The sequence below is a fragment of the Hyla sarda genome, chromosome 5, assembly GCF_029499605.1.
Source record: "Hyla sarda isolate aHylSar1 chromosome 5, aHylSar1.hap1, whole genome shotgun sequence".
NCBI lineage: Eukaryota > Metazoa > Chordata > Amphibia > Anura > Hylidae > Hyla > Hyla sarda.
In genome coordinates this window covers 374,126,566-374,144,511 of record NC_079193.1, presented here as the reverse complement: position 1 = coordinate 374,144,511, position 17,946 = coordinate 374,126,566, and the positions used below count along the sequence as shown (strand labels likewise).

The window sequence follows — 17,946 nt, the reverse complement described above, 5'->3', positions numbered from 1 at the left end:
GAGCCGCCGGTCACTAGGAGGCCGCTCAACCTCAACCCTGAAATCTAATATACAGATGGAGGTTTAGTGTATCAGACTTGTCAGTTCTCTGCGGAGTCATAAGGATGATGAGAGAGTAGTAGAGAGCAGGACATGGACAGAATATGCTATCGAAGGTCCTGCATTATTTATGTGACTTTGTCATAATGTCAGAACATTGGGGACGCAAGATCCCCAGCAGCACAGAGTATTTCAGGAGACGTGTGTTGATCTTGTAAGAGTTAAAGGGGTACTCCCATAGAAAACGTATTTTTTTTTTTAAATCAACTGGTGCCAGAAAGATAAACAGATTTGTAAATCACTTCTATAAAAAAAAAATCTTAATCCTTCCAGTACTTTTTAGGGGCTGTATACTAAAGAGAAATCCAAAAAAGAAATGCATTTCCTCTGATGTCCTGACCGCAATGCTCTCTGCTGACCTCTGCTGTTCATTTTAAGAACTGTCCAGAGCAGCATGTGTTTGCTATGGGGATTTTCTCTTACTCTGGACAGTTCCTAAAATGGACAGCAGAGGTCAGCAGAGAGCACTGTGGTCATGACATCAGAGGAAATTCCTTTCCTTTTTTTATTTTTTATTTTTTTTATTTCTCTGTAGTATACAGCCCCTAAAAAGTACTGGAAGGATTAAGATTTTTTAATAGAAGTGAATTACAAATCTGTTTAACTTTCTGGCACCAGTTGATTTAAAAATAAAAAATAAAATAAGTTTTCCATGGGAGTACCCCTTTAATGTTGTGACCTTTCTCTCTCTCTGCTAGAACAAATCTTTGGTGTTTCACAATTCTTGGGTCCCTTATGATTTGCAGTTTTTATAACATGAATCACAGGACGAGATGCTTCCGTTCCTACAGATTACATGATATGGGATGCAAACAGGCTCTCTAGTGCCACCTATAGGAAGCTAACCTGTACGCATGTGTCTAAACCAGTGGTCTCCAACCTGCGGACCTCCAGATGTTGCAAAACTACAACTCCCAGCATGCCCGGACAGCCGTTGGCTGTCCGGGCATGCTGGGAGTTGTAGTTTTGCAACATCTGGAGGTCCGCAGGTTGGAGACCACTGGTCTAAACCATAAAAGAGCCTTAGAACATGACTGAGGAAATAAGCAGATCCAGTCACATATCTGTACACAACCCTTTTGGGATCATCCTGAATTCCAGAACTCAGGCTGCTGAGGATTGTTCAGACTTGAAACAATTATAATAAACCCTGGGAATGACCAGGTCTTAAAGGGGTACTCCTGTGGAATTTTTTTTTAATTTTTTATTTTTTTAAAATCAACTGGTGCCAGAAAGGTACCGTATATACTCGAGTATAAGCAGAGACCCCTAATTTCACCCCAAAATCCCAGGAAAAGTTATTGACTCGAGTATAAGCCTAGGGTGGGAAATACATCATCCCCCCTGTCATCATCCAGACCCGTCATTAACATCCTCATCATCATCACCGCCTGTCATCATCCAGACCCTCATCATCATCACCTGTCATCATCCCCTTATCATCCCACACATCCCCCCTTCATCATCCCCTTGTCATCATCCCCACCCCCCTTCATCATCCCCCCCCTTCATCATCCTCTTGTCATCATCCCACCCCACCCCTTCATCATCCCCCCTTCATCATCCCCACCCCCCTTCATCATCCCACACCCCCCCTTCATCATCCTCTTCTCATCATCCGCCCTCAGTGGTCTTCAACCTGCGGACCTCCAGAGGTTTCAAAACTACAACTCCCAGCAAGCCCGGGCAGCCATCGGCTGTCCGGGCTTGCTGGGAGTTGTAGTTTTGAAACCTCCGGAGGTCCGCAGGTTGAAGACCACTGCGGCCTTCAACATCATCCAGCCCCCTCTCACCCCCCTTTAGTTCTGTACAGTACTCACCTCCGCTCGGCGCTGGTCCGGTCCTGCAGGACTGTCCGGTGAGGAGGTCGCCCAGTGGGATAGTGGTTCCGGGCTGCTATCTTCACTGGGGAGGCCTCTTCTCCGCGCTTCGGGCCCAGAATAGAGGCGTTGCCTTGACAATGACGCAGAAGGACGTTGGCAATGAACGTACCTCTGCGTCGTTGTCAAGGCAACGTGACTATTCTGGGGCCGGTTCCGAAGCGCTTAGAAGAGGCCTCCCCGGTGAAGATAGCAGCCCGGAACCACTATCCCACTGGACGATCTCCTCACCGGACAGTCCTGCAGCACCGGACCAGCGCCGAGCGGAGGTGAGTACTGTACAGAACTAAAGGGGGGTGAGAGGGGGCTGGATGATGTCGAAGGCCGCAGTAGTCTTCAACCTGCGGACCTCCGGAGGTTTCAAAACTACAACTCCCAGCAAGTCCGGACAGCCGATGGCTGCCCGGGCTTGCTGGGAGTTGTAGTTTTGAAACCTCTGGAGGTCCCCAGGTTGAAGACCACTGCGGGTGGAGAGTTCACTCGAGTATAAGCCGAGGGGGGTGTTTTCAGCACGAAAAATCGTGCTGAAAAACTCTGCTTATACTCGAGTATATACGGTAAACAGATTTGTAAATTACTTCTATTAAAAAAAAAAATCTTAATCCTTCCAGTACTTTTAAGGTGCTATATACTACAGAGGAAATGCTTTTCTTTTTGGATTTCTCTGATGTCATGACAACAGTGCTCTCTGCTGACCTCTGCTGTCCATTTTTGGAACTGTCCATGACATCAAGAGAAATCCAAAAAGAAAAACATTTCCTCTGTAGTATGCAGCCCCTAAAAAGTACTGGAAGGATTAAGATTTTTTTTTAATAGCATTTACAAATCTGTTTAACTTTCTAGCACCAGTTCATTTAAAAAAAAATAAAATAAAAAAAATAATAATTAAGTTTTCCAGTGAAGTACCCAGGGGTACTCCGGTGGTAATTTTTTTTTTTTTTTTTTTACTATATATCTTCTTTGTAAGTTTAGTTTTTTTGCAATATACATGTGTTCAATGTTTTGGCAGCATGTGTGTGTTTTTCTTACCTGTTTGTTGGGCAGGAAGTTCTGTAGTTCAGAGGGTTTTCTTTTACTGTTGTCCACAGTTCTGAGTCTGTTGTGGACAAGATGTCACAGCATTTTTTTTTTTTTTGCATGAGAGGAATAAGCCACGCCCCCTCATCTCATCCCGCTGAGTACACAGCTCCTCCCCTCCCCCCTGCTCTGTATTCTAAGGACACAGGTCTGCACAGGAGAAGGACCTCACAGAGAAGAGAAGTGTTATGTGAAGGGGAGGATGAGAAGGTGCACGGGCCGGGGATGTATGGAGGCAGGGGAATGAATCTCATAAAGGGAATGATCTCTATGGGGGAGGATGAGAAGGTGCACGGGCTGGGGATGTATGGAGGCAGGGGAATGAATCTCATACAGGGAATGATCTCTATGGGGGGAGATTTATCAAAACCTGTGCAGAGGAAAACTTGCCCAGTTGCCCATAGCAACCAATCAGATCGCTTCTTTCATTTTTCACAGGCCTTCATAAAAATGAAAGCAGCAAGCTGATTGGTTGCTATGAGCAACTGGGCAAGTTTTCCTCTGCACAGGTTTTGATATATCTCCCCCTATATGTGAAGGGGGAGGGGGGGGGGGGCTCCTGAATGACACATGCTGGGAGTTGTAGTCCCTGTTGTGTGTGTTTGTATGCTAGTGTTTACAAACCAGTCTGCCTCCAGCTGTTGCAAAACTGCAACTCCCAGCATGCCCTGGAAGACTTTGGGCATGCTGGGAGTTGTAGATTTGCAACAGCTGGAGGTACACGTGTTGGGAAACACTGTTCTAGCCTATTCAGCATACACATCATGTTACACCGGTGTTTCCCAACCAGTGTGCCTCCAGCTGTTGCAAAACTACAACTCCTAGCATGCGCAAAGGCGGTCAGGGCATGCTGGGAGTTGTAGTTTTTTTTGCAACACCTGGAGGCACCCTGGTTGGGAAACACTGGTGTATGCCCTATAGAGGTTTGGTGAACTACAACCCCCAGGAGACTACAGAGGCAGCATGCTGGTGTTATACCACAGACTGAAGACTCCTGAATGACACATGCTGGGAGTTGTAGTCCCTTTTGTGTGTGTGTATGCCAGTGTATCCCAACCAAGGCTGATTATATTAGTGTTCTGTGTATAAGGGGCCGACACGGGAAAATAGTAGGTTGGGTAAAGGGCGGAACAAACAAACAAAAAAAAGGAGCCGCCCCAAACCAGCTAGGCATGTGGCATGCTGGGATTTGTAGTTTTCAGCACAGCAAGAAAAAGGAAATAGAAGCAAAGATAGGAAAACAAAGTGGGGGATAAAAAGACAACAAAGAACGGAAATAGAGTAGGCTAAACAACAAGAATAGAAATGAAACAACGTCAAAAGTCAAAAACGGAAAAACACGTTGCCCACCGGAATACCCCTTTAAATGCTTATCGGTCTTTGGATGCATGAAACAAATATCAGCAATGTTTGCCCCCTCAGTTCTCATCCACGTTGCTGCTGCTGTAGATTTTCTGCTGCCATTATTCCTCATAGGAATGTAACCACACTGCTGAGGCTGGACAAGTCCTTATTTGCTCCTGGATTTGACCTGTTTGCCCCCCAGGGGTACATTAAGTTATTTAGACTCCTATTCCGGGATTGGTACATTGTCTACATTTTGCGCAGTGGGAATTCTGTGATTTGCGTCTATCAGAGATGTTCTCTGTTCCGGGCGGTGATGACTGATCCTTTACAGTGTGGGATCAGGAGAGCGGCTGCAGGACACTCGATTACGTCTAGCGCTCATCGCTCTCCCTCCAGCTGCGGGCCTGCTGTGTGCACAATGGCTGCTGACTAGATGGAGGGGTGTCATATACCGTACTAGGCTCCGTGATGACGGATTTGCTCCTATGTACATACCGCACTACAGAATATATAGCGTCTGCCATGTGTCAATCATTGGTATTTATAGATATCCAAGTTATATGGATATGATATCTCAATAATACATCTATTAAAAATTTACAATAATAGTCACATAACAATCACTTAAAATAGCTGTCTGAAAGACCACAGGCTCCGCGGTATATATACCGGTTCATACCGAATGCTAAAATTTTTGTGCTGCACGATATGGATTTTTCCCCATACCGCAATACCGGTTGGGCCCCTCCCCCTCAGGAATGAATGAATTATCAGCCCAGCGCTGTGCTGTCCCCACATCAGGGAACTAATCATATGTGACCCACGAGCGCTGTTCTGAACACCCCCCCCTCCCCCCCACCACAATTAATTATCAGCCCAGCGCTGCGCTATTCCCATCGGGGTAAATACTCACATATCACCAGCAAGCGCTGCCCTCCTCGTCCTCCTGTTTGTTGCGGCCCCCGGCGCTGACACTCTATACTGTACGCTGTATCCCTATGCCCGGGCTGCAAAAGATAAACAAAATAAACTTTAACTCACCTTCCCCCGTCTGTTTTATGCTCTTCCTGGGGACGGGAACATCGCAGAGCTGTCAGCCTATCACCGGCCGGCTTCTTATATGACAGTGCGCTCAACCTATCACCGGCCGAGGCGGAACATCGCTGCTGATGGCTGTCCGACGTTCCCGTCCCCAGGAAGCAGGTCCGGACCGACGGGGAAAGGTGAGTTAAAGTTTATTTTGTTTATCTTTTGCAGCCCGGGCATAGGGATACAGCGTACAGTATAGAGTGTCAGCGCCGGCGGCCGCAACAAACAGGAGGACGAGGAGGGCAGCGCTTGCAAGCGATAGCGCTGGCCTGATAATTAATTTGGGGGGGGGGGGGGCTTGTGAGAAGCAGAACAGCGCTGTCACATGATTTGGGGGGAGAAATACCGTTATATACCGTGCAACCCCCATAAGTAACAAAAATACCGTGATAAACGTATTTGGTCATACCGCCCAGGAACGTATTAAAACCAGATAAAATAATAAAATACACAGTGAACTGCTGCTGTAATAAAGTGCAATATTAGTGCCCTAATAATTATAAAGTGCGGAATGTTAATAGGACATTGTGACACTTATAGTTCTTGCGCATAGAATGTTATAGTCGTAATTATAGTCTCTTGTCCTTTTGTGAGGCAATGTTCCAATATCACTTATTCCAGCAAAGAATTAGACAATGCACTTGCTCCGGCAAGAGAACAAATGTTCTGCGTGTTTTGCAATACAGTAGCAATGGGGGGGGGGGGGGGGGGCGCGACAGACACTGCCATTATGCTGAAGAGTATAAGACCGCGTTCACACGCGTCCGGCAACCTGCAGCCATCCCGGATGGGAATGCTGGATGTAAAGAGCTGGATCTTTTGCACTTCCACCCTCAAAGGCTGTTCAGGGCATGCTGGGAGTTGTAGTTTTGCAACAGCAGCCTAATATTTTACATTAATATTTCGTTTCTTTTTCCTTTTGGCGTTTTTATCTGCTTTTTTTTTCTTTTTTTTTAATTACAGGCTACAGAAAATCTTTTAAATAATTGGGGTGTAAAGTGTAAAAAAAACACCAATTTGATATACATATTTGATTATTATTAATTTTTTGTGTGTGTGTGTTTTTTCATCCCGTAGACGCTTGTGGGTAAAAAGAGACAATTTTCAGAAAAACAAGCCTTACCCTGAGCATGCTGCCATTTTGGAAAACTGCCATTGAGTCTATAAACCCCACAAAAGGGTGAAAAAACACCTTGTGGGTTCACACGTCATCTTTGTTTCCATTTAAAGGGGACCTTTCATCAAAAAAAACTTTTGATATATTATAGATTAATGTATGCAGAATAACTTTCCAATAGCATGTTATTAAAAAATATGCTTCTTTCTATTTAATTTTCCACTTAGAAAAAATGACCACTAGGGGTCTCCCTACCAGTCCTTTTTTTATAGATTTCAGACTCATGCAGGAGTCCTAAATCTCAGACTTCAGCCGGGACACAGACAAACTCCTGGCAGGGAGCAGTCCTGAGTTTGTCTATGTCCCGGCTGAAGTCTGAGATTTAGGACTCACACATGAGTCTGAAATCTATAAAAAAGGACTGGTAGGGAGACCCCTAGTGGTCATTTTTTCAAAGTGGAAAATTAAATAGAAAGAAGCATATTTTTTAATAACATGCTATTGAAAAGTTATTCTGCATACATTAATCTATAATATTATTATTATTTTTATAGAATGTTATTATTTGTCATACAGCATTATCTGTTTTCTCATTGTTATGGCGCATTCGCACCACGTTTTTGCAATACAGTTCCCGTATCAGGTTTTTGATAAAGAACGGATTCCTCAAAACCGGACTAAACTGTATCAAAACGTGTGTACAAATTTTAATCCGTTTACGGTTTGAAAAATGATGTCCGGTTGCATCCGTTTTTTTTAAGAAAAAATACGTATACGTTTTTAACTTTTCACTCAATTATGAATAAAGTTTCACTTGTTTGATTGAAATTCCAAGAATAAAAACTGTGCAAAGTCAAAAACCGTACGTTGAAAACCGGATGGAACCGTACGCACATACGGTTCTGTACGGTTCCTATTGACTCCCATGTTAAAAAAAATAAATAAATAAATAAAAAGGTATAATACGGTTTTTAACCTGGACCAAAAAGCGTCGTAGGCTACGGTTTTTGGTAAAGGAAAAAAAACAGACAAAACCGTACAGGGTGCAAAACGGACACAACCTGATGAATCGTTTGGCATGCGGTTTTCAATACGGTTCCGTACGGTTTTCACATTGAACGCGTATATGGGAACTGTACTGCAAAAACGTGGTGTGAACCCGGCCTTACGTTACGCTCTGTATTATTTTTTTACAGTCTTTTAGGCGTACACAATTACGTAATTGGCCACGTTTTTGCTTATAAAGGGAAATAAATCTGACCAGAATGGAAACTGTGAACCGTAGACAAAAACGCGGTGTGAACGCGCCGAACACCTGGCATCAGCGGTTTTGTCTATTTATTTATTTTTTATTTATTAAGAAAACTAAGGATTTTTAGGTTTGATTTAGTATTTTCACCATCATTCTTTAGGTCAGTGTTTACCAAACAGTGTGTCTCCAGCTGTTGCAAAACTACAACTCCCAGCATGCCCGGACAGCCAAAGGCTGTCCGGGCATGCTGGGAGTTGTAGCTTTGCAACAGCTGGAGACACACTGTCTGGTAAACACTGGTATAGCTGCGGTGTATAGTCACTACACTTCTATTCCCCTGTCCCTTTAAATCGCCAGTGAGATTAGCATATTAACTAGGTGTATGCAAATGAGCGGCGTCCATAGGCCCCGCCCCCAAGCTCACCGGCCTGGCGCCCCGCCCCTCCCCTGCTCTCCGCGTCGCTCAGTCACATTACCGGGATGCGGCGCGAGCCCGGCCGCTGAGGGCAGAAGGGTCCTAGAGCCCGGCTCCGCTGCCACCGCCGCTGCCATGAAGTGCGGATCTCCGTCCTCCGCCCGGCGCTGAGCCCCCCGGCACCACCGACGCCTCCTCTTGCCGGCCGGCCCGGCTGTTGGAAGTGTCCGGGCTGCCGGGCCCCGAGCAGACAGGTGCCGTCATCTCTATGGAGAAGAGCGGCTGCAGCCCATTCCCGATCTGCTGGGCTAAAGGTACGGGCGGTGACTGTGTGGGTACCGGGGGCCCCAACACCAAAGGGCTCCCCCCCAGAGCCGGCAGGTGCTTCACCCAGCTCTGACAGACTGGGTGACAAGGGGGTTAAACCCGGCTCCGAGAGGCTCGGTGACAAGGGGTTAAACCGGGCTCTGAGAGACTGGGTGACAAGGGGTTAAACCGGGCTCTGAGAGGCTGGGTGACAAGGGGTTAAACCGGGCTCCGAGAGGCTGGGTGACAAGGGGTTAAACCGGGCTCCGAGAGGCTGGGTGACAAGGGGTTAAACCCGGCTCCGAGAGGCTGGGTGACAAGGGGTTAAACCCGGCTCTGAGAGGCTGGGTGACAAGGGGTTAAACCCGGCTCTGAGAGGCTGGGTGACAAGGGGTTAAACCGGGCTCCGAGAGGCGGGGTGACAAGGGGTTAAACCGGGCTCCGAGAGGCTGGGTGACAAGGGGTTAAACCCGGTTCTGAGAGGCTGGGTGACAAGGGGTTAAACCCGGCTCCGAGAGGCTGGGTGACAAGGGGTTAAACCCGGCTCCGAGAGGCTGGGTGACAAGGGGTTAAACCCGGCTCCGAGAGGCTGGGTGACAAGGGGTTAAACCCGGCTCCGAGAGGCTGGGTGACAAGGGGTTAAACCCGGCTCAGAGAGGCTGGGTGACAAGGGGTTAAACCGGACTCCGAGAGGCTGGGTGACAAGGGGTTAAACCGGGCTCCGAGAGGCTGGGTGACAAGGGGTTAAACCCGGCTCCGAGAGGCTGGGTGACAAGGGGTTAAACCGGGCTCCGAGAGGCGGGGTGACAAGGGGTTAAACCCGGCTCTGAGACTGGGTGACAAGGGGTTAAACCCCGGTTCTGAGACTGGGTGACAAGGGGTTAAACCTGGCTCGGAGAGACTGGGTGACGAGAGGTTAAACCTGGCTCTGAGAGACTGGGTGACGAGGGGTTAATCAGGACACTGCAGGTCAGTGGGTTAACCCCCTGCATCCTGGTCTGGGAGGAGGTTGTCCGTTAACCCTTTACTTGCCTGTCTCTGACTTTTTTTTTTTTTTTTTGTCTGCCTGTATCTTTACATCCAGCTTCGTTGGCCTGTAAGGGGTTAATAGCCGTTGGTCACCTGATAGAATGTTTAGTTTAATTTGCAACATTGTAACAGAGGATTGTAGATCAGTGTGTGATGAGGAGAAACTACAACTCCTATATCTTGCTTTAGAACAAGAATGAGGGGAGTTGTAGTTTTGTAACTGCTGGCTGAGCTGCTCACACACACACATTGGTAAACGCTGATTTAGATGGGTCGTAAGGGGTTAAATTTGGGCAATGGTTGCATGATGGGAGTTATAGTTTTGAAACAGCTGGCGAGCAGTATGTTCAACATTCATGGGTTGTAAAGGGGGTTAATGGGGGTCATGTTGAAGTGTGACACCTTAACCCTATGTTGGCTGAGATAGAGGCTGCAATTGGGATGTGAGGGTTTAGGGCAGTGGTCTCCAACCTGTGCACCTCCAGATGTTGCAAAACTACAACTCCCAGCATGCCTGGACAGCCAACGGCTGTCCGGACATGCTGGGAATTGTAGTTTTGCAACATCTGGAGGTCCGCAGGATGAAGACCACATGGTTAAAGGGGTTATCAGGGGTTAAATAGAGGAGCTGCAGGTGTCCACATGATGATGGGCTATTAACCCTTTGCAGACCATTCACGGTTTTCTAAAAATTTTCATATAAAAGGGCTCTTAAAAAGTGTCAGAGATTAACCCCTTGGCATGGGGTGAAGTCTTTGAGCTTTAATTCTAGGTCATGTCCCGACAGCTTATTAGGAGTTAATGCAGGTGCTCAGGTAGCATTAACCCTTTGCGCACCTGGAAGGAACACAGTGCATTTTCCGTACTGAATATACCTTTTTAAATTGTTGCAGTAGGTAAGAAGAGGTTAAATCAGTGCGGAGCAGGTGGCCGGAACAGATTTAGTTAACCCTTTGGTGACACTCGCTGCTCCCTCTCTTGTGTGTGGCCTTTTGTTTGTCCTATGAGCGAAGGATCCTGTTTCCGTCTATGCAGCGAGTAACAAAGGGCGAGAGGAATCGGACGTCGCTATCAGGATATTAACGTTTTATCACACGCACCATCGGCCATGACACCTGAATTATTCATCTGCACTTTAGGGCCGAGTTCATTCATATCCCGGGTGACGTGTAGGACCGAGCCTGCGTGTAGTACATGATGACATCATCAGCTGTGGCGGCGCTGCTTTTTATTTATGGCTTTTGTTGTGCAGCCGCTGTGGGGTTATTGCGCGATGGTGGGCCACGAATGTCTGACTCCTCCCCCCCTCGTTACTTACACCTATGGAGATGGCTGTGATGATACCTTCACAAATCTCTTTAGGTCATCCCTTCCGCCTTTGGATTATACAAGACAATTACATTATAAAGGGATGTGGGGGTACGCGCTGCAGGCGACTTTATAGGATTGTCGCGGGACATTGCCTAGGAATTGATGCATGTGCTGTGATGCCCTTTGATCATCTGTTTTATAATATCCCTGTGGGCTAAAATTATGGTGTCTTTAATTGAGCGCCAAATTATTTACGTACTATCCCTTTAAAGTAGATGATGTGGTGGTAAATGCGCAGGAAATAGCAGGAATTTAAATGAATGGAGTTCTGTATTACATTGATGGGTGCGCCTCCGCTGTGGCTTCTCCTATGACCTCCATATACCCGATAGGACATATGGACGGGGTCTGTCCTCATCAGAAGGACCCCTTTAATGGGACATGCCCATTATTGAATTACGCCACCACTTTATAACAGTGATGCAATTTATATTAAAGGGGTACTCCCGTGGAAAACTTTTTTTTTTTTTTTTTATCAACTGGTGCCAGAAAGTTAAAGGGGTACTCCGGGGCTTAGACATCATAGGGGATAAGATGCCTGATTGCGGGACCACTGGTGACCCCCGTGATCTTGCACGCCGCCCCGCCCCCCCCTGTTAAAATCAGTCCCCGGAGCTTGTTCGCTCTGGGTCTGATTAATGTCGATCACGGGGCCGGAGCATTGTGACGTCACGGCTCTGCCCCGTGTGATGTCACGCTCCGCCCCCTCAATGCAAGCCTATGGGAGGGGGCGTGACATAGGCTTGCATAGACTTGCATTGACATAGACTTGCATTGAGGGGCGGGGCGTGACGTCACGATCTCACGTCACTGTGGTCGAGAGCCGCAACAGGTGGGTCCTGCAGCCGAGATCCCGGAGGTCCCCAGCGGTGGAGTCCCAGCGATCTGACATCTTATCCCCTATCCTTTGGATAGGGGATAAGATGTCTAGGGGCGGAGTACCCCTTTAAGCAGATTTTTAAATAACTTCTATTAAAAAATCTTAATCCTTCCAATACATTTTATGGGCTGTACACTACAGAGGAAATGCTTTTCTCTTTGGATTTCTCTGATGTCGCGACCACAGTGCTCTCTGCTGACCTCTGCTCTCCATTTTAGGAACTGTCCAGAGCAGCATATATATGTTTGCTATGGGGATTTTCTTCTGCTCTGGACAGTTCCAAAAATGGACAGCAGAGGTGAGCAGAGAGAACTGTGGTCATCAGAGAAATCCAAAAAGAAAAGCATTTCCTCTGTAGTGTTTAGCCCTTAAAAAGTACAGGAAGGATTAAGATTTTTTTAATAGAAGTAATTTACAAATCTGTTTAATCTTTCTGGCATCGGTTGATACACATATATATATAAGTTTTCCACAGGAGTACCCCTTTAAAGCTGCTGCCCCTTCATTCTAAGAGCATGTTCATATAGCCAAAAATGTGCGGATTGTCCATCCTGATAGAGGGCAGCGCTAGGACCACTCGGAATTGTACAGTCTTCATAGATGACCATGCATTTCTGAACAGAATTTGCAGAAATTTTGAACAGGTTCAGTGTTTCTGCAGCCTCCAAAATCGGGATTTCTGTGGTAGAAACATCTACCGTGGAAATTCCGCCATGTGCTCAGTGAAAACAATAGGAATTGAAATCAGTAAGACTCTGCTGCAGTGGAATTTCAGAGTGGAATATTTCCCCCAAATTCTGCTCTGTAATCATAGCCTCAGGATTGTGGTGGTCCCATCCACTATATTGTGGATTGTCTGCCAAGGATTTGCATGCGGAAAATCTGAAGCCTTTCACAGTACTGTACAGTTTTGCAGAAAATAATTGCGCAATTTTCTCATGGACATTGGGGGAGATTTATCAGAACCTGTCCAGAGGAAAAGTTGCTGAGTTGCCCATAGCAACCAATCAGATCGCTGCTTTCATTTTTCAGAGGCCTTTTCAAAAATAAAAAGCGATCTGATTGGTTGCTATGGGCAACTCGCCAACATTTCCTCCGGACAGGTTTTGATAAATCTCCCCCCCCCCATGACACTTTGTATCTGTGCCATAAATTGCCATGCTGCAAATTTTTTTTCCTTCCTGTACACTACAGTGAGAAATCAGTAAATTTACAGCATTGTCTGTTTTATTGCAGATATTAAATATTCAGACAGCAGTGTTTCACAACCAGGGTGCCTCCAGCTGTTGCAAAGCTACAACTCCCAGCATGCCCGGACAGCCTTTGGCTGTCCGGGCATGCTGGAAGTTGTAGTTTTGCAACAACTTAAGGCACACAAGAAAACATTGGCGTAGAGCAGTGGTCTTCAACCTGCGGACCTCCAGATGTTGCAAAACTACAACTCCCAGCATGCCCGGACAGCCGTTGGCTGTCCGGGCATGCTGGGAGTTGTAGTTTTGCAACATCTGGAGGTCCGCAGGTTGAAGACCACTGGCGTAGAGTATTATTATTTAATAATAATTGCAATGAAATATTAATAACAAATTAAATATTTATAATATTAATATATTTAAAATATATATATATATATATATATATATATATATATTATAAATAATAATAATAATTATAATTATTTTTTAAAATTATTATTTCTTTCTCACTTTGCATTATACACACCAATTCTGTTATGTGGATTTATCTGAAATACCATTTTTATTTTATTTATTTTTTGCTGCCGATTTTTGCCCCATATGAGAGCTTATATAATCTGCTTCAGCGCTCGTGTGTGGTCACTTACTGCTGCGGGACATTAAGCTGATTTCCGTTTTCTTGGTTTCTGACCCTTGGTCTCCCAGTACAGACCCTGTAGAGGGGGTTGTAAATTTTTGCACACACATCACATTCATATTTGATGAGGGGGGGGGGAGCACTTAACCTGCGCCCAGATCCCATTACTTTGCAGCACGTTCAGCCCATTAACGTTTTTTGGCTAATGTTCAGCGGATCCCTCCCTGTGAATTACTCGTCCCATCATGCACCTGTGCTCTGGGGGGAAATATCATGTGACTGCGCCGATGAGGATCATGTCGAATATTGTGTTGTGGGAATCGCAGGTCCATTCAGTAGCGAGAATATTCAATGCGTCCATTCAGACTGAGGTTTTGTTTCACTCTCGCTTCCATTAATAAATACTGTGCTGCCTTCTGGCTGAATCTTGGCTCTTGTACAGCTGCAGCTCTGTTACTGTGTTGTGTTACAAGGTGGTCATTAGATACAGGGCTGACAATGGATAAAGCTTAATCATTGTATATAGTCAAGTTCTCTGCAACTTTGTGTATTAACTGTTCACCGTATTCATGATCTCTGCTGGCTGTCTTTGAATGGAAGCATTATTGTTTACATCCAGAGGCTGAAAACCTAGACCTCATGTGCACAATAACGGCAGCAGAATAGTGAGTACAGCTCTGAAGTATCATACAGGATATAACTCAGGATCAGTAAAGGATAAGTAATGTAATGTATGTACACAGTGACCTCACCAGCAGAATAGTGAGTACAGCTTTGGGGTATAATACAGGATATAACTCAGGATCAGTAAAGGATAAGTAATGTAATGTATGTACACAGTGACCTCACCAGCAGAATAGTGAGTACAGCTCTGGAGTATAATACAGGATATAACTCAGGATCAGTACAGGATAAGTAATGTAATGTATGTACACAGTGACCTCACCAGCAGAATAGTGAGTACAGCTCTGGAGTATAATACAGGATATAACTCAGGATCAGTACAGGATAAGTAATGTAATGTATGTACACAGTGACCTCACCAGCAGAATAGTGAGTACAGCTCTGGAGTATAATACACTATATAACTCAGGATCAGTACAGGATAAGTAATGTAATGTATGTACATAGTGACCCCACCAGCAGAATAGTGATTACAGTTCTGGAGTATAATACAGGATATAACTCAGGATCAGTACAGGATAAGTAATGTAATGTATGTACACAGTGACCTCACCAGCAGAATAGTGAGTACAGCTTTGGGGTATAATACAGGATATAACTCAGGATCAGTACAGGATAAGTAATGTAATATATGTACACAGTGACCTCACCAGCAGAATAGTGAATACAGCTCTGGAGTATAATACAGGATATAACTCAGGATCAGTACAGGATAAGTAATGTAATGTATATACACAGTGACCTCACCAGCAGAATAGTGAGTACAGCTTTGGGGTATAATACAGGATATAACTCAGGATCAGTACAGGATAAGTAATATATGTACACAGTGATCTCACCAGCAGAATAGTGAGTGCAGCTCTGGAGTATAATACAGGATATAACTCAGGATCAGTACAGGATAAGTAATGTAATGTATGTACATAGTGATCTCACCAGCAGAATAGTGAGTACAGCTCTGGAGTATAATACAGAATATAACTCAGGATCAGTACAGGATAAGTAATGTAATGTATGTACATAGTGACCTCACCAGCAGAATAGTGAGTGCAGCTGTGGAGTATAATACAGGATATAACTCAGGATCAGTACAGGATAAGTAATGTAATGTATGTACACAGTGACCTCACCAGCAGAATAGTGAGGGCAGATTTAGGCTCTGTTATACATTACTTTATCAAACATTCACTGTATTGCTGCAGAAATGTCACAAAAATATCTTTGTAGGAATTTTGCCTTTCATGTGCTTTGCTGCAATGCTGTGAAGCTGTGGTACGGTAGGTATACTGTGGGTTATGTAAGTAGCTCAGGTGTTCTCTAGTCTTATAGTCTAATATAATCAGTGACTGGTGCTTGTCTTTGAGGATCGGTGTGGGTGCAGGGGTTAATATGCGGTGTCGTTTACGGGATGTCTCTCCAGCGTTTGCTTATTTTGGATCCTGGTCCATAGGAGGATCTGTTGAACCGACTCAGATGTTTGTTTTAGTCCTTCACGTTTAGTCCAACCTCATTTTCTCTCAACACTTCTTTTGTGAGGACATAAAATATGGTCTGTTTATCTTCTGGTTTTATCCTGCTTCCATCAAAGGAGCATGGAACCTGGTTTAAAGGGGAACTCCAGCAGAAGACAACAAACCTCCAGCTAGTCCTTCAACCTCCTCTATGGCTGCTATATAAGATCTATACATGTTTAGCCCCTTAAAGGGGTACTCCGCCCCTAGACATCTTATCCCTGCGGTCCCGCTGCTGGGGACCCCTGGGATTGCTGCTGCAGCACCCCCCTGTCATTACTGCACAGAGCGAGTTCACTCTGCACGCAATGACGGGCAGTACAGGGGCCGGAGTATCGTTACGTCATGGCCCTGCCCCCTCAATACGAGTCTATCGGAGGGGGCGTGGCGGTCGTCACGCCCCTGCCATAGACTTGTATTAAGGGGCGGGCCGTGATGTCACGAGGGGCGGAGCCATGACGTCACGTTTCTTCATCCCCTGTATCGCCCGTCATTACGCACAGAGCGAACTCGCTCTGTGCAGTAATAGCGCGGTACCGCAGCGGCGATCCCCGGAGATCTGACATCTTATCCCCTATCCTTTGGATAGGGGATAAGATGTCTGGGGGCGGAGTACCCCTTTAAGGCCCATTTTGACCTTAAAGACTCAGGCTATTTTATTTTTACGTTTTTATTTTTTCCTCCTCACCTTCAAAAAATCATAACTCTTATATTTTCATCCACAGACTAGTATGGGGGCTTGTTTTTTGCGAGATCAGTTGTCCGTTGTAATGACATATCTCACTTTACCATAAAATGTATGGCGCAACCAAAAAAATACTATTTGTGTGGGGAAATTAAAAAGAAAACCGCAATTTAGCAAATTTTGGAAGGTTTTGTTTTCACGCCGTACAATTTACGGTAAAAATGACACGTTCTTTATTCTGGGGGTCAATACGATTAAAATGATGCCCGTGAATATATACTTTTCTATTACTGCTGCGCTTAAAAAAAATCGCAAACTTTTTAATCAAATTAGTACATTTAAAACCCTTCTATTTTGAATACCTATAACTTTTTCATTTTTCCGTATAAGCGGCGGTATGAGGGCTCATTTTTTGTACCGTGATCTGTACTTTTTATTGATACCAAATTTGCATATATAAAACTTTTTTTATAAATTTATCAAATTTTTTTTTTGTAATATTACCATTATATCTTAATAGTTCGGAAATTTATGCATGCAGCGATGTCGAATATGTATTTTTTTTATTTCTTTTTTACGCTATTTGGGGGAAAATGGGACAATTTAAATTTTTATTGGGGGAGGGGATTTTTCACATTTTTTTTTAAACTTTTTTTTTTTTATTTATTTATTTTTTACTTTTACACTTTAATAGTCCCCATAGGGACCTGCTGCGCATGACTCAAGCATCACTCCGATGCTTGCGGTTATGTATACGACGTACATGTACATCTTGGTGCGTTAAGTACCACCTCACCAGGATGTACATTTACGTCCTGCGTCGTTAAGGTGTTAATGAGAGAGATGTGCTCTGCTGCTGGGGAGTTTTCTCATATCTCTCCCTCACTCTCCAGCATCTATGTATCTCATATCTATCTATCTATCTCATATCTATCTATCTCATCTATCTATCTTATCTATCTCATCTATCTATCTCATCTATCTATCTCATCTATCTATCTATCTATCTCATCTATCTAATGCAAATAAAAACTGCACAACCAATGTCCAGAAGACAAGTGAAATAAGGGGTGCCCGCATAGCTGGAACCTGGGTCCGTCGGTTCCTCAATCCAGATAATAGTAAATATGATGCAGCACTCCACAAGTTGCAAAAAGGGTGGTTTTATTCCATCATGTGCATAGACAGCGTTTCACCAGCCTTACTTGAAAAAGCCAGTGTGAGGCTATTGAAACGTTGTCTATGCACATGATGGAATAAAACCACCCTTTTTGCAACTTGTGGAGTGCTGCATCATATTTACTATTATCTCATCAATCTATCTATCGATCTATCTATCTATCTCTATCACACTTCCACAGATAAGGTGTACTG

General features: G+C 44.9%; 1 protein-coding gene across 23 annotated transcripts in view; it reads left to right on the top strand.

Annotated features, from left to right (window-relative positions):
- Positions 1 to 17,946, top strand: part of PTK2 (protein tyrosine kinase 2) — a 360,567-nt gene that overhangs the window by 100,472 nt on the left and 242,149 nt on the right. For 3 of the 23 annotated variants that reach the window (XM_056522845.1, XM_056522844.1, XM_056522847.1), the window contains exon 1: positions 8,418 to 8,590. The exons of 19 other annotated variants lie outside the window; for them this stretch is intronic. In XM_056522845.1, coding sequence (XP_056378820.1) covers positions 8,545 to 8,590 — 46 coding nt within the window. In that variant the 5' untranslated portion in view covers positions 8,418 to 8,544. Of the gene's footprint in view, positions 1 to 8,318; positions 8,591 to 17,946 lie in introns of those variants that run through there. One more of the 23 variants, XM_056522833.1, reaches the window with a different exon arrangement.